The 18,824-nt window shown below is 33.3% G+C and overlaps 1 protein-coding gene and 1 pseudogene across 2 annotated transcripts in view; both read left to right on the top strand.

Annotated features, from left to right (window-relative positions):
• The window catches only part of KLHL1 (kelch like family member 1), a 416,652-nt gene that overhangs the window by 216,209 nt on the left and 181,619 nt on the right, over window positions 1–18,824 (top strand). For both annotated transcript variants that reach the window (XM_054446371.2, XM_054446370.2), the window contains one exon: window positions 12,722–12,934. In XM_054446371.2, the coding sequence (XP_054302346.2) occupies window positions 12,722–12,934 (213 nt within the window). The remainder of the gene's footprint in view (window positions 1–12,721; window positions 12,935–18,824) is intronic.
• On the top strand, window positions 348–1,367 carry LOC129011433 (26S proteasome regulatory subunit 4-like; annotated as a pseudogene).

Below are 18,824 nucleotides of genomic sequence, written 5' to 3'. Positions count from 1 at the left end.
AAGAAAAAAGAAACAGATTATTCCCAAATATTCCAAAAATTAAGGAATCTTGCCAAAATCTTGGTTTTCACTGGGTGAAACCTGAAGCAGAAAACTACCTGAGCTACACTCTGCCTGCACTTCTGACCTCCGGAACTGCAGTTTAATCAATAGGTATTTTTTAAAGCCACACAATTGATGGTGATTTGTTACAGCAGCAATAGGAAACTAATATACAAATCAACCCGTTTATATTACAAAATCAGAAAAATATCAAAGTGATTTAATGGCTCTGTTAAATGTGCCAATAGGATGGGCTTCTGTGAGAGATGCACCGTGACAGTGGCAGCTTGAGTGGCCAAGGCAAGATGGGTCAAAGTCAGAGTGGTGGTCATGATACTGGAGGAGGCAAGAGTCCTAACACAGACAAGAAAAGAAGTGTGAACCTCTTGTACCAACTAGAGTGGGGAAAAATAGGAAAACAAAGGGACCAGATGCTGCCAACAAACTGCAACTGGTAACACCTCACATTCAGTGTCTATTTAAATTATTGAAATTAGAATTAAAGACTACCTTCTCATGGAGGAAGAATTCATTAGATATAAGGAAAAAATGAAACCATTAGAAGAAAAGCAAGAAGAGGAAAGCAAGATCAGAAGTGGCTGATCTGAGGGAGACTCTGACATCAGTAAGAACCTTGGAAGAGATCATTAATGACAGTCATACCACCGTGTCTACATTTGTGAGCTCAGAACACTACATCAGCATTCTGTCATTTGTAGACAAGGATCTGCTGGAACCAAGCTGCTTGGTTCTGCTCAACCGCAAGGTGCATGCCATGATAGAGGTGCTAGTTAGGGTGAAGAAGGTGGAAAAGGTCCCCAAGGAGACCTATGCCAATTTGGAGGATTGGCCAACCAAATCCCGGAAATTAAGGAATTTGTGGAGCTTCCTCTCACACATCCTGAATGTCATGAAAATATGAATATCAAGTCCTCTAAGGAGATCATTCTCTACGGTCCACCTGACACAGCTAAAACCTTGTCGACCAAATTAGTTGCAAACCAAACCTCAGCCATTTTGTTGGGATTGATTGGCTTTGAACTTTTTTAGAATTACTGAGGTGACGGGCCCAATTTCATATAGGAATTGTTTCAAGTTGCTGAAAATATGCACCTTCCATTGTGTTTATAGATGAAATTGATGCCATTAGGACAAAAAGATATGACTCAAATTTTGGTGGTGAGAGATAAATTCAGCCAATAATGTTGGAACTGTTGAACCAATTGGATGGATTTGGTTCAAGGGGAGATGTAAAAGATATTATGGCCACAAGACAAATAGAAATTTTGGAGCTCGCACTTATTAGACCAGATCGTATTGACTAGAAATTTGATTTCCCCCTACCTGATGGAAAGACTAAGAAGCACATCTTTCAGATTTGCACAAGCAGGATTACGCTGGCCAATGATATAATCCTGGACAACTCCATCATGGCTAAAGATGACCTCTCTTGTGCAGACCTCAAGGCAACGTGAATAGAAGTTGGTCTGGTGGCCATAAGAGAATATAGAATAAAAGTAACACAATGACTTCAAAAAAATCTAAATAAATGTTCTTTATAAAAAACAAGAAGGCACCCCTTAGGGTCTCTATCTCATATACCACAGTTGCCATCAGGAAAATGGTTGGGAGATTTCCTAACCCCCAGGTGAGGCTGGTGGAGTTGCCCAGTGAAATCCATTTTCCAGTTGATTTTTATTAGCAAACATCCTATGTGTCTTTTGGAGCGTGATGTGTAAGATGGCAACTGGGCACCCTTTGTCTGTTGGTCCCTATGCTCCAACACTATGTTTCCCAAAAAAAGGTGCTCTTTCATGCACAATAAATACCTATAAATACATAAGTAAATAATTGCACATTTATAATGCTTGAAGAAATAATAAATAGCCATTTCCAGAATTGAGACCATCCAGGATGAAAATGTGAGGTATGAATTTCAGTCCTTGTTTATTTTTCCTGCATCTTAGGTACAAAATATATTAATGCTCCATTCATTTATGTTTTTTTTGTACCAACTTTCATATTTAGTGCATCATACATAACAATATATGTTGTAATGTAGCTAGTGGTTCTTTTGTTTGCTAAGAGATACATTAATGGCAGGTACTAAATTATTATTTGACAAACTCGAGAAATATTTCTTAAAAATTTATGTAGCTACCAAGCGGATTATCACTTTATTCCATTTTTTTTATAAAGTAGATTATATTATTTCATTAGTTTCCATTTTAGGGTTTTGTTGGTGTTAATTTTTATAGTTTGCTTTTCATTTCCTCCTGAATTTCTTTGACAATTATTATAATTATTTCTCTTGTTCAGAAAAGCTTCAAAAATAGGTTAATGTAAGAATATATAGTGTTGTGATTTTTAAATGTTGGTTACAAGCAACTAGTAAATTATTCAGCCCAGAAGGGAAATAATCTAAATTCTTTTATTAAGCGATAAATGAATGCAAAATCATAATTAAAATTTTACATGCTTCTGTGGAGACCATTTAGACCTCAAATTGCAAAATTGTAATGTATTCCTCATTGAATAATGCTAACGCTGTCTTTTACTACAAAATAGTCAATGTGGTTATGTAAGTAACTTCTGTACTGACTTCTTTCTTTCTGCACCTACTTTTTATCCCAACTGTCTAACTATTTCTGATTATGCATATAACAGGCTTTCCTGAAGTATCATTTATGCTTATAAGCATAAGGACAAAAGACTAAATAAATCTTAGGTTGACAATAAAATTCTTTAGTTCCTGGAAAGTTGTTTTTTTTTTTTTTCTGAGAAGTTAGGGTATAAACTTTTTTTCAATTTTCTATAAGTACAGAATGAGCACCACCTGACACAATATACATACCTTCTTACAGATCAAAGTAGATTCTTCCAGCCACTTTTCTGAAAGATGTCCTAGAGCAGGAAAAGCAGAGATACTATCTTGGATTACAAGTTTCTTTTTCTAGTAAGGTCGTAGAGGAGCATTATTTTTGTTCTTTCATCAAGCACTGGAAATCATTTCAGAAAAATTATATGATCAGGTGCCCTGGACAGTTTACTGCAATGAAAAGAAACAGACCTCAACACATAGGTATGTTATTGTCTCATGATTTAATTTTCAATGATACTATTTTCTTCTAAGCTGTCAAAAACATATGGCTTTTATAAAGATTGTACAGAGATTTATCTTTTCTCCTAAACCTTCTAGCTCACACCATTCTCAATGACTGCTAGATACCTAAAGAATATTGGCAAATACCGATGTTCAGCAATTTATCAAAGAGGCAGAAGAGATAAGTTTAGGCTCTACCAGGAAGTTAATGTACCTAATATTACTAATTATAAAAATAAATACTACTACTCTAATAATTTATACATGCATATTTAAACTTTGCAAAGTAATTAACAAATTGAGAAATTTGTTAGTTTTGTTAAATCAAAAAAATAGAAGTAGTATTGTTTAGCTGACTGGAGTATTTTTTTTTAAATAAAATTTATAAATTATTTCTATAGGCTCCTTTCTCCTACATTAGCAGACAATAGGTATCACATATTAAACTTTTGAGCAATATATATCCAGTATGAGAAGCAGACCAAATGATTACAAGAGTTAAAGAATCTTCCCAAAATAGTTGCAAATGTTTTGCATAACATTCCAAAGTTTAAATATTATTTTTTTCTAACATCAATTGATATTCTAAACAAACCAGCAAAATGTTTATTAACTCAATGTGGTTATAAAATCTATCTTCAAGGTGAGGAGATGATGTCTTAGAATTATTAAATGCATTTCCCTGGGAAATCATGACTAGAAAGGATCAGAATTAGAATATCATTCCTTTTTTATTAAAAAGTCAATGCTATTTCCACTATAATTTCTAACTCCTCTTATCTATTCAATAGCATTTTGTCTGGGACCACTTCCAGTCATAGAATCATATATATTTAAGGGACTTAAAATAACAAAATTTTATTTTCTCGTGTATGATAATCTTGAAAGATGTTCACCAGAAATTATTTCTGATACTAGAAACAGTTTTGAGATAATCATAAAATGCTTCTTTTTTAAAAAATTAATACTCTCATATTTTGTAAAAATATAGTTACTATGAATTAGGGAGCTACCACTTAGTGGGTGCTATAGAATTGATAAAGAAAACTGGCAGCCATTCACTTCAGTCCGGCAGAGTTGTATCTAGGTAATTTTGCTCTAGGTAAGGAAAACTCGGCAGAGGGTTTATGTATATGATAACAAAACATGTATGGCAGTTAGTAACTTTTCTGCATATTGCCATTATTAAGGAAGAAACTAACATATAATTTGAATACTTAAAGAAATTATATTCCGTGTTTATTTCCTAAGAGCTGATAACAAAATATAGAGAAAACAGGAAAACACCGTTAAACCTGTACACATTAACAGCTCTTTGAATACTTTTCTTCGTTGTATAATTTGAATAATATTAATTAAACAAGTATATGTTTGTATATTTAAGATTAAAATGTATGCAAAGAAGCAATATAGAGTCAAAAAATATCTGCTGATTGTTGTTTTATCTTTTCTAAAGCAATAAGAAAAATGCAGGTATATTCAGAGACATATATAGTTTCAACTAAAACTATATCTTTAGTTCTAGCCTCCTTTCCTGGTTTTGAAAATTAGGACCTTTTATACAGATTAAAGAATGGTAGTTCTTAGCCTTTACAAGGAGATACATATATATGTGTGTGTGTGTGTGTGTGTGTGTGTGTGGAAGAAAAATATTAATATGCAAAGATTTATAAAGGTGACAAACAGAATAGTAATTGATTTGCCCTTGGATGAAAGAAAATTACAAGAAGGCAGATGTTGCTTCAAAAATAGGACAATTTTCTAATAGAGCTATTCAGCAGTGATAGGGGCTTCCTCACAGGGTCGTGGGTTTCCCATCACTGAAAATAATTACCGGGTAATCAGTGCACAGTAAAAGTGCATGGAATGTAAATTAAATTAAGTGATTTCAAAGAATGTTTCCAATTTAAGAATATGTTAGATAGTGGTAATTCCTATTTGATATTCTGTCTAGATAATGAGAATTGGACCAGATGACACCAATATTTTCTTAGTGCTTTCTGAATCCATGATCTATTACAAACATTTTCTTTTTTTGGAAATTGTTATTGCAGAAAGGACAAAAATGTAGTCTGGTCTCTTTTATTTCACTTCCATTGTCACCCTCTTCAAATTACTAAATTTTTCTTCTTATTATAAAATGAATGTAATTATTTATAATACTATACTATCCCCCTCACCAGAAAGTAAAATTCTTAAGGCCAGAGCCTTTCTTTTTTTTAATATATATATTCCTAGTATTAAGCATATACTAGGCATAGAGAGAGAATCCCATAAAACATTATTGCTTGAATGACTGAATAATCAGAAAAATAGAGAAAATAAAGTAATGTTAATGTAGCCTCTAGAGCTAGCAAGAGGAGGCTGAAGGGAAGGGTAGGGTCAGATGCAGAATAGTAATGGCTAACACTTATGTATTCCTTTCTATGAGACAGGCACTCCTCTAAGGATAGTAAATTTAATTTAGTCTTCATACCTAATTCTGATAAGAATTCATTATCATGGATGCTATTTTCATCCTCATTTACATACAAGAAACCCAACTCCTTAATGTTCCACAGCTAGTAAGTAGCAGAGTTGACATCTAAATCCTGTCCAACTCCCCAAATTAAATCACCCATAGTCACCATGCCATGTTGTGCGACCCAGAAATATCAAGAGTTGTAAATAAAATCCAGGTGAGCACCTTAAGAGTAAGGATGCATATATGTTACATACGTCAAAGTAAGACATTAAACTCAAAATAGATGGGTGAGGAGAACCAGAAAAAAATTAATCAAATAATAGATAGGCCAGGTTGTATAATGGAAAGTATCATAAGCTCAAGGACAAAAAGCTGAGTTTCTAATCCCAGCCTTATCTTGACCATGAGTATGACTATATGTGAGCTCCTCTTAGCTTCAGCATTCTCCCCAGTAAAATAACAAGTTGTGACAGTCTCATAATGAGTTTCCATTCCCTTTGAAATTCTAAGGTAGTGTTCAACAGTTCAGTCAGCAACTTTGACACAGGGATTAAAAATTCAGGCAAGGCAAATAATGAAAAGCCCAGTAAAATTCGTTTTAAACCCTGAAAAAGTTAGAATCTTGACAGCAATATGTCAGTGCAGCAACATTAAGGTAATTATTACTAAAAACTCTTGATACTTGAAGGGAGCTGCCTTTCTCAACTCTGCATTTTTAGAAAGTTTAAATTCTAAAAAGCAATAGAAAATTATATATATATATATACACATACATATACATATACATACATGTATTTTATATTTTTATATATATATATATATATATATATATATATATATGACCTATGCAACATATATGCAGCCTTACTCTTAAGGTGCTCACCTGGATTTTATTTACAACTCTTAATATTTGCTATCCTCCATAAGGGACATAGGAAAACTAGTATTTCTTAAGGGAATTACTCTATAAAAGAAATAACTTAGAAATTCTTATTTTAAAGATTGGAAATAGTTGTGATGCTTTCTTAAGTTTATTTGAGATTTTTAAAGTAATTTTTTTAAATTATAATTTTTATAGATCTCTCCAATGATGTGTGTTAGTTTCCTAGATCTGCTGTACAAAGTTCCACAAAATGGGTGACTTAAAAGACATTACATTTACTTTTTTGCAGTTCTAATGACTGGAAATTCAAAGTCATATTATCCGCGGGGTCATGTTTTTTCCTAAAGTGTCTGGGGAAGAATCCTTTCTTGCTTCTTCCAGCTTCTGTTACTGACAATCCTTGTTATTCCTCAGTTTGTGGTAGCATAACTACACATAATCTCTGTCTCTATCTCAGATAGCCTTCTTCCCTTTGTGTTTCTCATTTCTTCACACTGAGTTCTACTCACTGTGTATCTGTGTATCTCAAAATTTCTCTTAGAAAGACCACAGTCATTAGATTATGGTCCACCCCAATCCAGTATGACTTTTTCTTAACTTAATCAACTATATCTGCAATGACTCTATTTCCATCTAAGGTCATATTCTTAGGTTAATATTAAATATAACCCTTGGAAGGCATGCTGCTATGATTTGTGTCCCCCCAAATTCCATATGTCAAAACCTAATCCCCATTGTGGTTATATTAAAAGCTGGAGGACATTGTGAGGTATTTGGGTCATAAGGGCTCTGCCTTGATAAGTGGGATTAGTGCCTTGTAAGAGGCCAGAAGAAGCTTGTTTGCTCCTTCAGCCATATGAGAATACAGCAAGAAAATGCTGTCTGCAAGGAAGGAGCCCTTGCCAGACAACAAATCTGCTGGTGCCTTGATGTTGGACTTTCTAGTCTCTAGAACTGTGAGCAATAATTTTCTGTAGTTTATAAATTATCCAGTCTAAGATGGTTTTATAGCAGCTCAGAAAATAAGTAAGACAGAAATTGATACCGAGGGGTATGGAGTTGCTATAACAAATCCCTAAAAATGTGGAAGAGGCTTTGGAACTACATAATGAATAATGGCTGGAGAAATTTTGAAATGCATACTAGAATAAACTGATATTGCCTTGAACAAACTGTAAAGGGCAACTTATGTGAGACCTCAGAAGAGAGCAGTAGAGAAAGTCTCAGATTACCTAAGTCATTGTGATCAGAATGTTGGTAGAACTATGACAGTAAAGGCCATCCTGATGAGGTCTCAGATTGAAATGTGGAATAGGTTTTTGGTAATTGAAGGAAAAGTGACCCTTGTTATAAAGTGGCAAAGAACTTAGCTGAATTGTGTTTGCATCCCAGCGTTTTGTGGAAAGAAGAACTTGTGAGTGGCAAAACACTTGGCAGAAGAAATCTCTAAGCCAAGTATCGAAGGAGCCACGTTGCTTCCATCAATTGCTTATAGTAAATTCAAGAAAATGGAAATGAATCAAAGACAGAATTTAAAATCAAAAGGGAAGCAGATCTTAAAGATTTGAAAATTATCAGCCTGCCCCTGTTGTAAAAAATGAAAAAGCTGCTTGATAGAGAACATCAAAGCTGTGGTCAAGGTTTACCTGTGCCCTCTGGGGAAACAGCCACTGTGGCCTACATTGTGCCTTTATATCCAATGAAATAGAAGACTGAAAATTTCATTTCAATCTAGTACATAACATAACAGGAAAAACATTGTCTCAGAAGTCAAAAGACGAATTTCTCTATATCAATCCTTACAATAGTAGAACCATGCATATATCATGAAACTCTCAAAACTTTGCTTGCAAAGGATGCTTAAGGAATTAGAAATTTTAAAATCTTAGATCCAAAACATTAGACCCAAAGATTATGTTTTTCATACTTACCTAATCAACCTCAACCAGAGGATGTAGCCAAATTCCAGGATCCCCATTTTTTTTTCAGGTACTTGACATTATGAGCCTCCTAAGAACTCATCTTTCTAACCAATAACTGTTTAGATGGATAATTAAATAAATTCTATATCCTCTGGTGCATTGAAACCTAGCCAGAGATTATGTAGTAGTCTGACAAAGGATTTATCTTCCTACCATAATGCTTAGAACTGTGACTAGGAGTTTACTGTAATTGACTAATGGTCACAGAGTGTAAGATGGTAAGACATAAGTCTTAACTCAGTAGACATCCATGAGAGAGAGATTTCTTGAGTTAACCATATAGTATATAATGTGTTGGTTTGATATTAGCTGCTCATGAAGTAAACAAAATTAAAGTTACTTAAACAATAATAAAATATGTTGCTATAGTTTAATATCCATATTTTAAACTTAATAAAAAAGAGATGATAGTTGAAGGGATTTACTAATATTGTTTGATACAATATTACCATTAGTTTTCAGCTAATTTTCATATAAAAATTTATATTTCTAATAAAATTTCAAAAGAGTTATATATATTATTAACAATAATTAATGGGGAAAACCATAATTTAATTAATGCACAGAAGAAATGAATATTAGAAAATATGTTCATATTAAGTCCAGGAAATAATTAAACAAAAAAAAACTGGTACAAAACTTCTGTCTATTCAGGATAAAACAAAACTACATTTTTTTAGCTAGAAAAATTATTTTAAAATATTATGAAGTAGCCATAGTAAATAGTAGTTTAGTCTTTATTTTTGTAGCTATCCTGTCTTATGAAATGGCAACTTACATTTGTTGCCAAAATCTTTCTTTATAATAAGCATTTTTAACCCATATGTAGAAAATGTATGTATGTATGTATGTGTGTTCATATGAGATTCAATATATTCAATTGATAATATCATACATATAAGACCATCAAAGTTTTAGACTACCTCTACTCCATTATTATCTCACCTAAACTTCCCTTTCAATGTTATTTCCCACAAATTTTCTGTGCTTGTTGTCAATCAAATTGACAACTATGGCATCACATACTATACTCCCTGATTATGTCTTTATATGGTTTTCACTGGCCAGAATACTATATGTCTCCATTTCCCATTTTCGGGTTTAAACTCCTTTCTAATATTTTAGGTCCACTTGAAAAGCTGGATTCTACAGAGTTGATTACTATCATTTTCCAGATACTGCACTTTTTCTACGTATCTCCTATATGGCAAGCTTTTTTATTCAAATCCATTTTGTCCTCACGATGATTATCAGGGCCATATATCAGGGTTTCAATAAACCTACGCTGAATGGATGATTGAATAAACCTAAGAAAGAGATTGTACAAAAGGCAAACAGGCCTCTTGTTATATGATCTTCATAGACAATAAGGAGTTTGCTAACATATGCGAGCAATGTAAGAAACTCAATGTGAATTGATATTTTCTCTTTTAGCAATAACACATAATGATGTTAAAACAATTAATTTCCAGAACCTACATTGTAGGTACCATAAACAAAGTATCATTAAAATGAGGCTTGATGGAAAAATAAAACAGCAAGGAGAACTTGAGAAATTCAATGAAGTGTAAAGGAAAAAAAAAAAATAACACCTACGTAATAATATGTAGGTAAGTGTGAAAGATCTGATACCAGCTCCTAAGGTCCCATTTCCTTATAGCAGTTTGTACAAACAACGCTGCTGGTTACCAAAAGATTTAGTGTAACTTATAAAAATACAAAATTATTGGAATATTATTTAAGTTAGATGCAGAGATAAAAAGAAAAGAAAAAGTGCTGTAGTGGTATTAAACAAAACTATTATCAGAGCTGTCTGAAAAAGAAATCAAACTATAAAAGTCTATAGCCTTCCTACCAGATAAATTTCAATTTGACTCTAAGTTTTCTGGAGGCCAAATAAAAAGAGAAATCTGATCAATTTCATAATTTACAACATCCATGATAAAAGCAAACCAATTTACCCAGGAGAAGTGCAATTATTCTTGCTACTAAAACCTGAAAGAAACTTCTCCCAAGGGTCATCATAAAGAGGACACTATAAAATATAATGAAATATGCCTTGAGCAGTATCTTTATGACAGACACCACTAGGAGTTTCATAGAGCTGTTTTTTATGACATCCCTCGCTATATTCTGATGGCCTAACTATAGAGTTCTGTGTGTGGTTTAATGGAGGCATAGATTTTTTAGTAACTGGAAAAACAGGTGGACAAACCTTTCAAATTTAATGCACAGAAGATTCAAAGATTCCTCAGAACATCTTTAGCTTAACACAGTTTTTTTTTTTTTTAAATCTGATGGCAAAACATCTCAGAACACTTAATTTGTTAATTACCTGAACAGTTATTGGGCATCTATAATTTACATGGTGCCCAAAGGAAACACAAGGAACAAAACAATTTTCTGGAACCAAAATAACTACTTTCAGTTACTCTGGGAAGTCAGTTAGTATAAATAAAGACATTATTTACAAATTGTATTATTATTATTCAATTAATGTAAATGTATGACAGATGCCCTGAAAGAAAGTAAGTTAGTGCCCTTTTGTGAAAGCTGAAGTTACTTCAGCTCCAAGGATATACTGTAACACAGACCAGGTTTCTCCTCAAAAAATAAATTTGAAACTGCTCTAACATACAGATTAATGGTCACTTGCTGAATTCTCTACTCTGTTTAGCATAGTCACAATGCTTCTTTGGAAGAGTCTTAGTTTTAAAACTTAGTCTTAGTATAAAACTCTATATACTAGTATAAAAACTCTACTGCAGTTTTTATACTAAAATACGTGTCCTGTGGATACTGCTACCATCACTGTAGCTTTAAAACCAGAACCGGAGAAGCCTTTGCTCTATCTTGGAGCTGTCCCAGGAGACACGGGGAGAGGTGGAGCCGAGAAGGCCAAACAGCGGAATCTCTGTCTTCTCTAAACGTGTATCGTCCACAGAAGACTTTTTGCTTAAAATGTAAGAAAGTTTTTGACAAGTAGTTTTTAAAATATGTTGTTAAAACACTGTACTATCCTGTGCTGTTTCTACAATTTTATTTTTCTCTACAGAGATTATCAATTCATGTATTCAGCAAATATGTACTGCTCCTCTGCTGTTTTCCAGGCTTCGTGCCAGGATCTAGATACACAAGGTTATATAAATCAGGGTCTTACAGCTTAAAATTTGTGAAAAGATTTCTAAGTTTACCAAAAATTAGGCAGCAGTGTGGTATCTGCTGTGGCAGGGATACACCCACTACACATCGTAAGGGGATAGTGAAGGTGTGGCCAAGTCAAATGAGACTCAATAGAAACTTGAGGAGCCGTATATAATAGGTAGCTCTTGAACTGAATCTTCAAATGTGACAGAAATTTAGAAAAGCAGGGTTGATAAAAGTCATTTTAAGCAATGTAGTAAATAAGGGAGGACATGTCAAACAAGATGGCAAACTGAAAAACAAAGAGAACCAGAAAAGGTCAGATTATGAACACCAGCTTGCTTAAACAAGAAATTTGAACCAAAAGATAAGGAGAAATAATAAAACAAAACAAAACAAAAACTTCAGAATAAAACCATGAGCACATTTATGTTTTGGAAATATTATTCTGGCATCATGACAGAGGATGAAACTGAGAAGCTAAGAATAGAGTTAGGCAGTGTAATTAGGAGGTTATGGGAGCAATCAGGAAGAAAATAAATGGGAATTAAGCCAAAGAAATTGTCATGAGAGGAGGGAGGGATAAGAGATAATAGCAGGGTGGAACTTGCTGGATTTTGTGACTTCAGTGGCCTATCTGTCCTATTCTTTCTCTTTTGAATAAACAATGGTGCATCTTATAGTACTACTTTTATCTATGCAATTTTAGTGCCATTTTCTGATTCTCATATATATGTCTACATATATAGTCAAGCTTTTAAAAACGCGAAATGTTATTTTTTCCTATTCACCAAATCTTATACAGCAATACACTTGAAACTTGAACATTTAATCACTTAGTACATTCTGCCTGCATAACAAAGCTCAGCATTATAATCCTCCACTTATTACAAGATCTGTGCTGTCTGGGATACATTTACACTTCAATTACAATCACAATGCTTTCATCTTAACAGCTTCTAGTTTCTGAAGGATTGAGTCTCAAGGATTATGTTATAATGAGAACAAAGGATATTGACTACTTTTCTTATTTCTTTCTGAAATGCTTTACTAGCTAAATAAAAGTGAAACAGAATTTATGCCAAGATATTTTCTCCCTGCAGGAGAACATAATGGAAGTTATCAGAAATCAAGAGTTCTTACTCCTTCCAGCTGAGGAGCTCCATAAACTACTGGCCAGTGATGATGTCAATGTTCCCGATGAAGAAACCATCTTCCATGCATTGATGATGTGGGTCAAGTATGACATGCAGAGTAGATGCAATGACCTGAGCATGCTTCTTGCCTTTATAAGATTGCCACTGCTTCCACCACAGGTAATGATGTGTGATGCTGTTTAAATAGATTCAACGTACTGAAAAACCCTATATTAAAAGTAAACATCAAAACACATTTTTAATTATGTATTCACACTTTTAAGTACTTTTATCAAATACTATTTTTAAGTTAAATTTGATGGTGGAAAATGATGTATGATGATGGATCGTGGATCTAAATCCTATCTCTGCAGCTTATTGACTCACGGCCACTTGTATGATTATGATAATATCACTTAATTTCTCTGATATTCAATCTCTTTATCTCTAAAATGTGATCATACTGCCATACAGAAGTTTTGTGAAGATGAATTGGATAATATATGTAAAATGCCTAATCATAATACAGTGTCTCCTATCAATTATTTGGTATCAGATGCAATAATGTGATCATCCATTGATGTAAATGCATATTTAGTGTGATTTTCAAAGCTTCAGTGTGGTATTTCAACCTCTGCAGAGGAATAAAACATACCTGAATAGTAGAGAGTTATGATTTAACAGTACTTAGCAATTAGAATTATGGAATATATAATAATTGGAGCTAAGAAGCCTCTAGACACCAAGTGGGCCAACTTAACTTTATTGATTAGTTAAGTAGGGTATAGAAAAGTTAATAAGAACATGAAGTTCACTCAACTTAGAGGAAGAGTGGCTAGTTCTCTCTGGTTCTGAGTCTTGTACCTTTAAACTAATTTGCTACAAAATTATCTATGTACAGCATTGTTAATTCAGGGTTTCTGGCTGGTAAAGTTATCCAAAAATAGGCTTGAAGGTGACCCTAACTTCTAAGTTGATAGGTAAACTTGCTTGTATATATAATTTGTGTGAGGGAAATGGGAGGCTTACCTCATTCATCAGATTCCTCATTTGAATCCAAATCACAATCAACATTTTTACTAATCCATATGTTACTAAAAAATATAAAACAGAGAATTACGACATTTAGTAAAAGAACAGTAGGCAAGTATGAAGTGTTAACAGTAAGTGTAGAAGTGGGATTTATGGTCGTATATTAAGAATGGGAAGTTAGAAACACATTACCATAATTGAAAAAAAGGGAAGCTTTGTAAATAAGTGATAATTATATATCCTTTGGCTGCTGAGATTAATACAGGAGAAAAAAACAGGAAAATAATTTATGGAACTCAAATTATGTGAGCATATCATAATAACAGGCTGTTACAAAGAAGCAGAAACATGCATTTATATACCTAGACAAAGAAGAAATTTTGCTGCTAAGTACTGAATTTTTGCAAATCTCCCAGCTTGGGTTCTAATGCCAGGTAGTATCTATTAGAGTCTGGGAGGGTAATCTTTTGGTGAAGAAATAGCCAATGATCACTATTAGCCAGAAAGCCAATGATAGTTATCAGTTAATGAAGGATGCTGTGACACTAGGTACCTTTGACTCTGGCATAGTCATTACTCTCTACCCATTTCTACTGTTGGTTGCAATGTGGGGAGTCTGGAATTATATTGTGCACAAAATCAGAAATAGTAGGACACGTATTAGAGTAGGTCAAGAATGTGACCAGATTCCTCTTCTCAGGGTATGTCGTTCTTTTATGCCCTCGTTTCCAACTCTTCTGTCATCAGATATAGGGAGGTGCTGCCACCTGTGCATGTCATTAAATGGTTACATCAGATCAGAGATGTCCTGTTGGCTTTTTTGTTCCTAAGGCTATACATTGTATGTGGAATTTTATTTCTTATTGGTTCAGCTGCTTTATCTTGCTTAGTGAAGTAATATTTATTAAAATTAAGGTATAAAATATTCTTTTGATGTCACTATTAACAAAATTTTAAACAGTGTGCGATAGATATAAATGTAGCATATGTCTCTTCTCCATTCCTCATCTTTCAAACTGGGGCTATCACACATTATAACTTTATATGTACTTTCACAACAGATGTGCAGGAGGAATGAATGAAAACATTTTCTGTTTATAAAATGCCTTCATATAAAAGAAGGGCTATCACTTCTATAACTAACGTTAATGAATTATGTGTCATTATAAGCACATTACATATATTTCTAATATTAAAAGCAGATGCAAAGTAAAGATTATTAATTCTATTACACAGAGGAATATTAGGCTCAAAGAGGTTAAGTGATTTTCAAAGTTCATAGAGCTAGTGGAAAATCAGGTTTTCCACAAACATAGGTTGGCCAGATAAGAACATACGCAGAGATATTTCTACAATAATGAGTGCCATTTCCCTGTTTGCTCTCTAGCCTGGAAGATCATAAAAATATCCTGAATTAATCAGTTTTGAAAGTTCTTTTAAAGACACTGAGGATGGAAGAACAGCAGTATGATAGGAACTTAAAGCATTAATTTATTTCTTTAGCTACCAAACGATTTTATCTCATTTAATTTCTACAAAATCCCCATGTAGTTGATACTGTTATTCCCATTTGACAAATGAGTACTTTGAGAATCAGCATGATTACTATCTTCTTTGGTTTTAAAGATCAGATTTTACTCCAATTGGATCCGACAGAAATGTGGATCTTCTTTCACTAAGGGGAAAAGAGTACAATTTTTATTTAGGGTTGGTTTCATATTTGCCTCAATGTCCAACCAGAGTGAAAAAAAAAGTTTAATTGAATAAAGGATTTTACAGACTTGCACACAGACTTTCAAAGCTGCTAAACGCCTTTGGGTCCTTATGAAAAGCTATTAAAATGGTCAGGAAACTTTTTTTTGCGGATCTTGGGTTCATTAACATACGGTTTGTCTATGCTTTTCCCCCAGTGATTAATATATAGGTCACTTATAACCTTTAAGTGATTTGTTTGCATATATTGTGAGTATTTATACATGCACATGAGATGTTTGTGCGTGTTGCCACTAAGAGAAGATAGAATATGTGGAATTTCAAACACAATATGTTAGATGAATGAGAGAAAAATAGGAAAAAAATAGAAAAGTGTTGTAGTGGTAGGGGAAGTTATTTTGAGAATATGTCACAGCAATATTATAGCATAAATGAGAGTGGAAATGTTAAAAGTACCGTGAATCAAAGTATTATATACTACTGAAGTAATCACATAATTTCTTTTATATATATTTTTTTATTATACTTTCAGTTCTAGGGTACATGTGCACAACGTGCAGGTTTGTTACATATGTATACTTTAGGAGATATACATTAGGTATATCTCCTAATGCTATCCCTCCCCGCCCCACCCCACAACAGTCCCCGAAGTGTGATGTTCCCCTTCCTGTGTCCATGTGTTCTCATTGTTCAATTCCCACCTATGAGTGAGAATATGCGGTGTTTGATTTTTTGTCCTTCTGATAGTTTGCTGAGAATGATGGTTTCCAGCTTCATCCATGTCCCTACAAAGAATATGAACTCATCATTTTTTGTGGCTGCATAGTATTCCATGGTGTATATGTGCCACATTTTCTTAATCCAGTCTATCATTGGTGGACATTTGGGTTGGTTCCAAGTCTTTGCTATTGTGAGTAGTGCCACAATAAACATATGTGTGCATGTGTCTTTATAGCAGCATGATTTATATTCCTTTGGGTATTCAATCTTTCTCTCTCTCTCTCGCTCTCTCTCTATATATATATACATATATACACACACATAATATGTTACATATAGTGTAACATATAATTATACATTGTTTATTTGATATATAGCAAAACACAATATTATATTTTAAAATACTAGCAATATTTAAAGGAGGATAGAGTCTGTATTTTCTCAGTGAGGTAAGGGATGACTTTCAAAAGGAAACAGTACTTGGCCTAATTTTTTAAGGAGACTTGATAGATTTGTGTGTGTGTTTGTAAGGTAATTCCTGCAGATGTAATGGCCAATTTCAGGTGAGTGAGAGAACAATATTTGAAAGACTCAATGTGAGCTGCTTATAAAATTCCTCACCAAAACATAACAAAACGCCGACCAAGACAAGAGTATAACAATTAAAGAAAATTTTAAAAGATACTTAAAGCAAAATTAAATAAATTCAAAAAACAGATGTTTCCAGCATAGTGTTAAACCATATAATCTGTAAGTACTTTTATAGCAAGGAGTAGCTATGATTGTATTTAGTAAATGAATGAAAACATTTCTAGAATAAAGAGTAAAAATAAAAACAATGAAAGAGACTTCATCAACAAAGAGAACATGTTAAAAGAATGATTAGTGCCAAAAATTAATTTAGCTTTAATAGCCTTCTCTTGTGTTCATGAGGCAACTGACCAACTTGACTTGGACATATTTCAGTTCTATCATTTCTGCGCTCCCATGTGTTTTATTAGTAGGCCCATTATGTGTATCTGGGCTTTGTTATTTCTTAAGTACACAGAGAAAATCGGATATTCTTTATTAATTATAAATTAGCACATTAAGTTATGGTAATTTGGTGTAGAAAATATAACAGAGGATATGGATTTCAGATTAGAGCAGTGTAGACAAAAGGAGCTCAGGAAAGGAAGACAAGGTATGAAAAAGACTCAGAAGCAACACTGTTGCTCTCTGTCCTCTATTGAAATATAATAACTAATCCAGAAATAAATTCAGTTATTTTACTTTGCTATAGACAGAACCAGAGAAAAAGGGAAAATGATAGTGATAGATAACTGAGTTATAATCCAAGAATGAATTACACTATTTAAAAAAATAAGTTATGAATGGAATTTTATGTAATAGTTTTCATATTTTTCCTGAATAGCCTGAGGCTTCACAATTTCAGCAGTATTGGAAAACATAGAAATTTCTGTCCTTTTAGAGAATGACTGAAAAAAATATATATATATATATATATAACATATGTAGTTTACTTAGAGGCCACCTGATTTGATTTACTCATTATTCTGCTATTTTTCTTTCTGGGATTCAACAAAGTACCATGTTGCTATAAAATAAATAACATGTTTGAACATTTTATAACAATTATTTCCACTAATTTTAATTGAATTCATAAGATATTTCTTTGTAGTATGCACTTAAATATTTACTATATATGAATTTTAAAAATACTCATAAGTATCAGATTTTTGCTATATTATTTTCTAATGAATGGGTTTAAATGTAAAAGTATGTTGTTGAAAAATCAAGAGAATATAATTCTACATATTATCAAGTCAAAAGGTGCTCAGGGGAATTCAGTTTTATCATGGTCAGAGATTATTTAGAAGGTTGGAGATAATACAGATAAACTTTGCTTCCTAGCTCAGAATTGGTAGTGTTTATCTCTTTTTTTTTTTTTTTTTTAGACAGAGTTATGCTCCTGTTGCCCAGGCTGGAGTGCAGTGGCACAGTCTTGGCTCACTACAACCTCTGCCTTGCAGGTTCAAGCGATTCTCCTGCCTCGGCCTCTTGAGTAGCTGGGATTACATGCATGCACCACCACGCACGGCTAATTTTGTATTTTTAATAGAGACAGGGTTTTGCCATGTTGGTCAGGCTAGTCGAACTCCTGACCTCAGGTGATCCACCCACTTCAGCCTCCCAAAGTGCTGGGATTACAGGCATGAGCCACTGCTCCAGGCCGGTATTTTTTATCTCTTTTAAGACAAAAGGAAACATTTTTCAAACTTCCTAACAATCAAACCTACTGATTCTTAAGGGAAATATATAGCAATGTGTGTGTGTTTGTGAGTGTTTATGTGCATGTACATTTTTATTTTCTGTAGCAAAAGGTAGAAGAAAAAAAGCTTGCAATGAAATAATAGAATATTGCCTAGATTTAGAGGAATATGGTTTAATCTAATAACAAGCACAATAAAATAACAAGGACATTCAAGTATTTAACTTTAGAAGACAGATGCTGCCTCTATTTTACATGAATTAAGTCTTTCTGTGTAAAGCTGAATAAATTATTCCAAAAGATTACTTGTAGTAGTAATAGCAATACAAGAAG

This window comes from Pongo pygmaeus, chromosome 14 (genome assembly GCF_028885625.2).
Source record: "Pongo pygmaeus isolate AG05252 chromosome 14, NHGRI_mPonPyg2-v2.0_pri, whole genome shotgun sequence".
Taxonomy (NCBI): Eukaryota; Metazoa; Chordata; class Mammalia; order Primates; family Hominidae; genus Pongo; species Pongo pygmaeus.
Note: the sequence above shows the minus strand (reverse complement) of the source record. Positions and strands in the feature narration are given on the sequence as shown.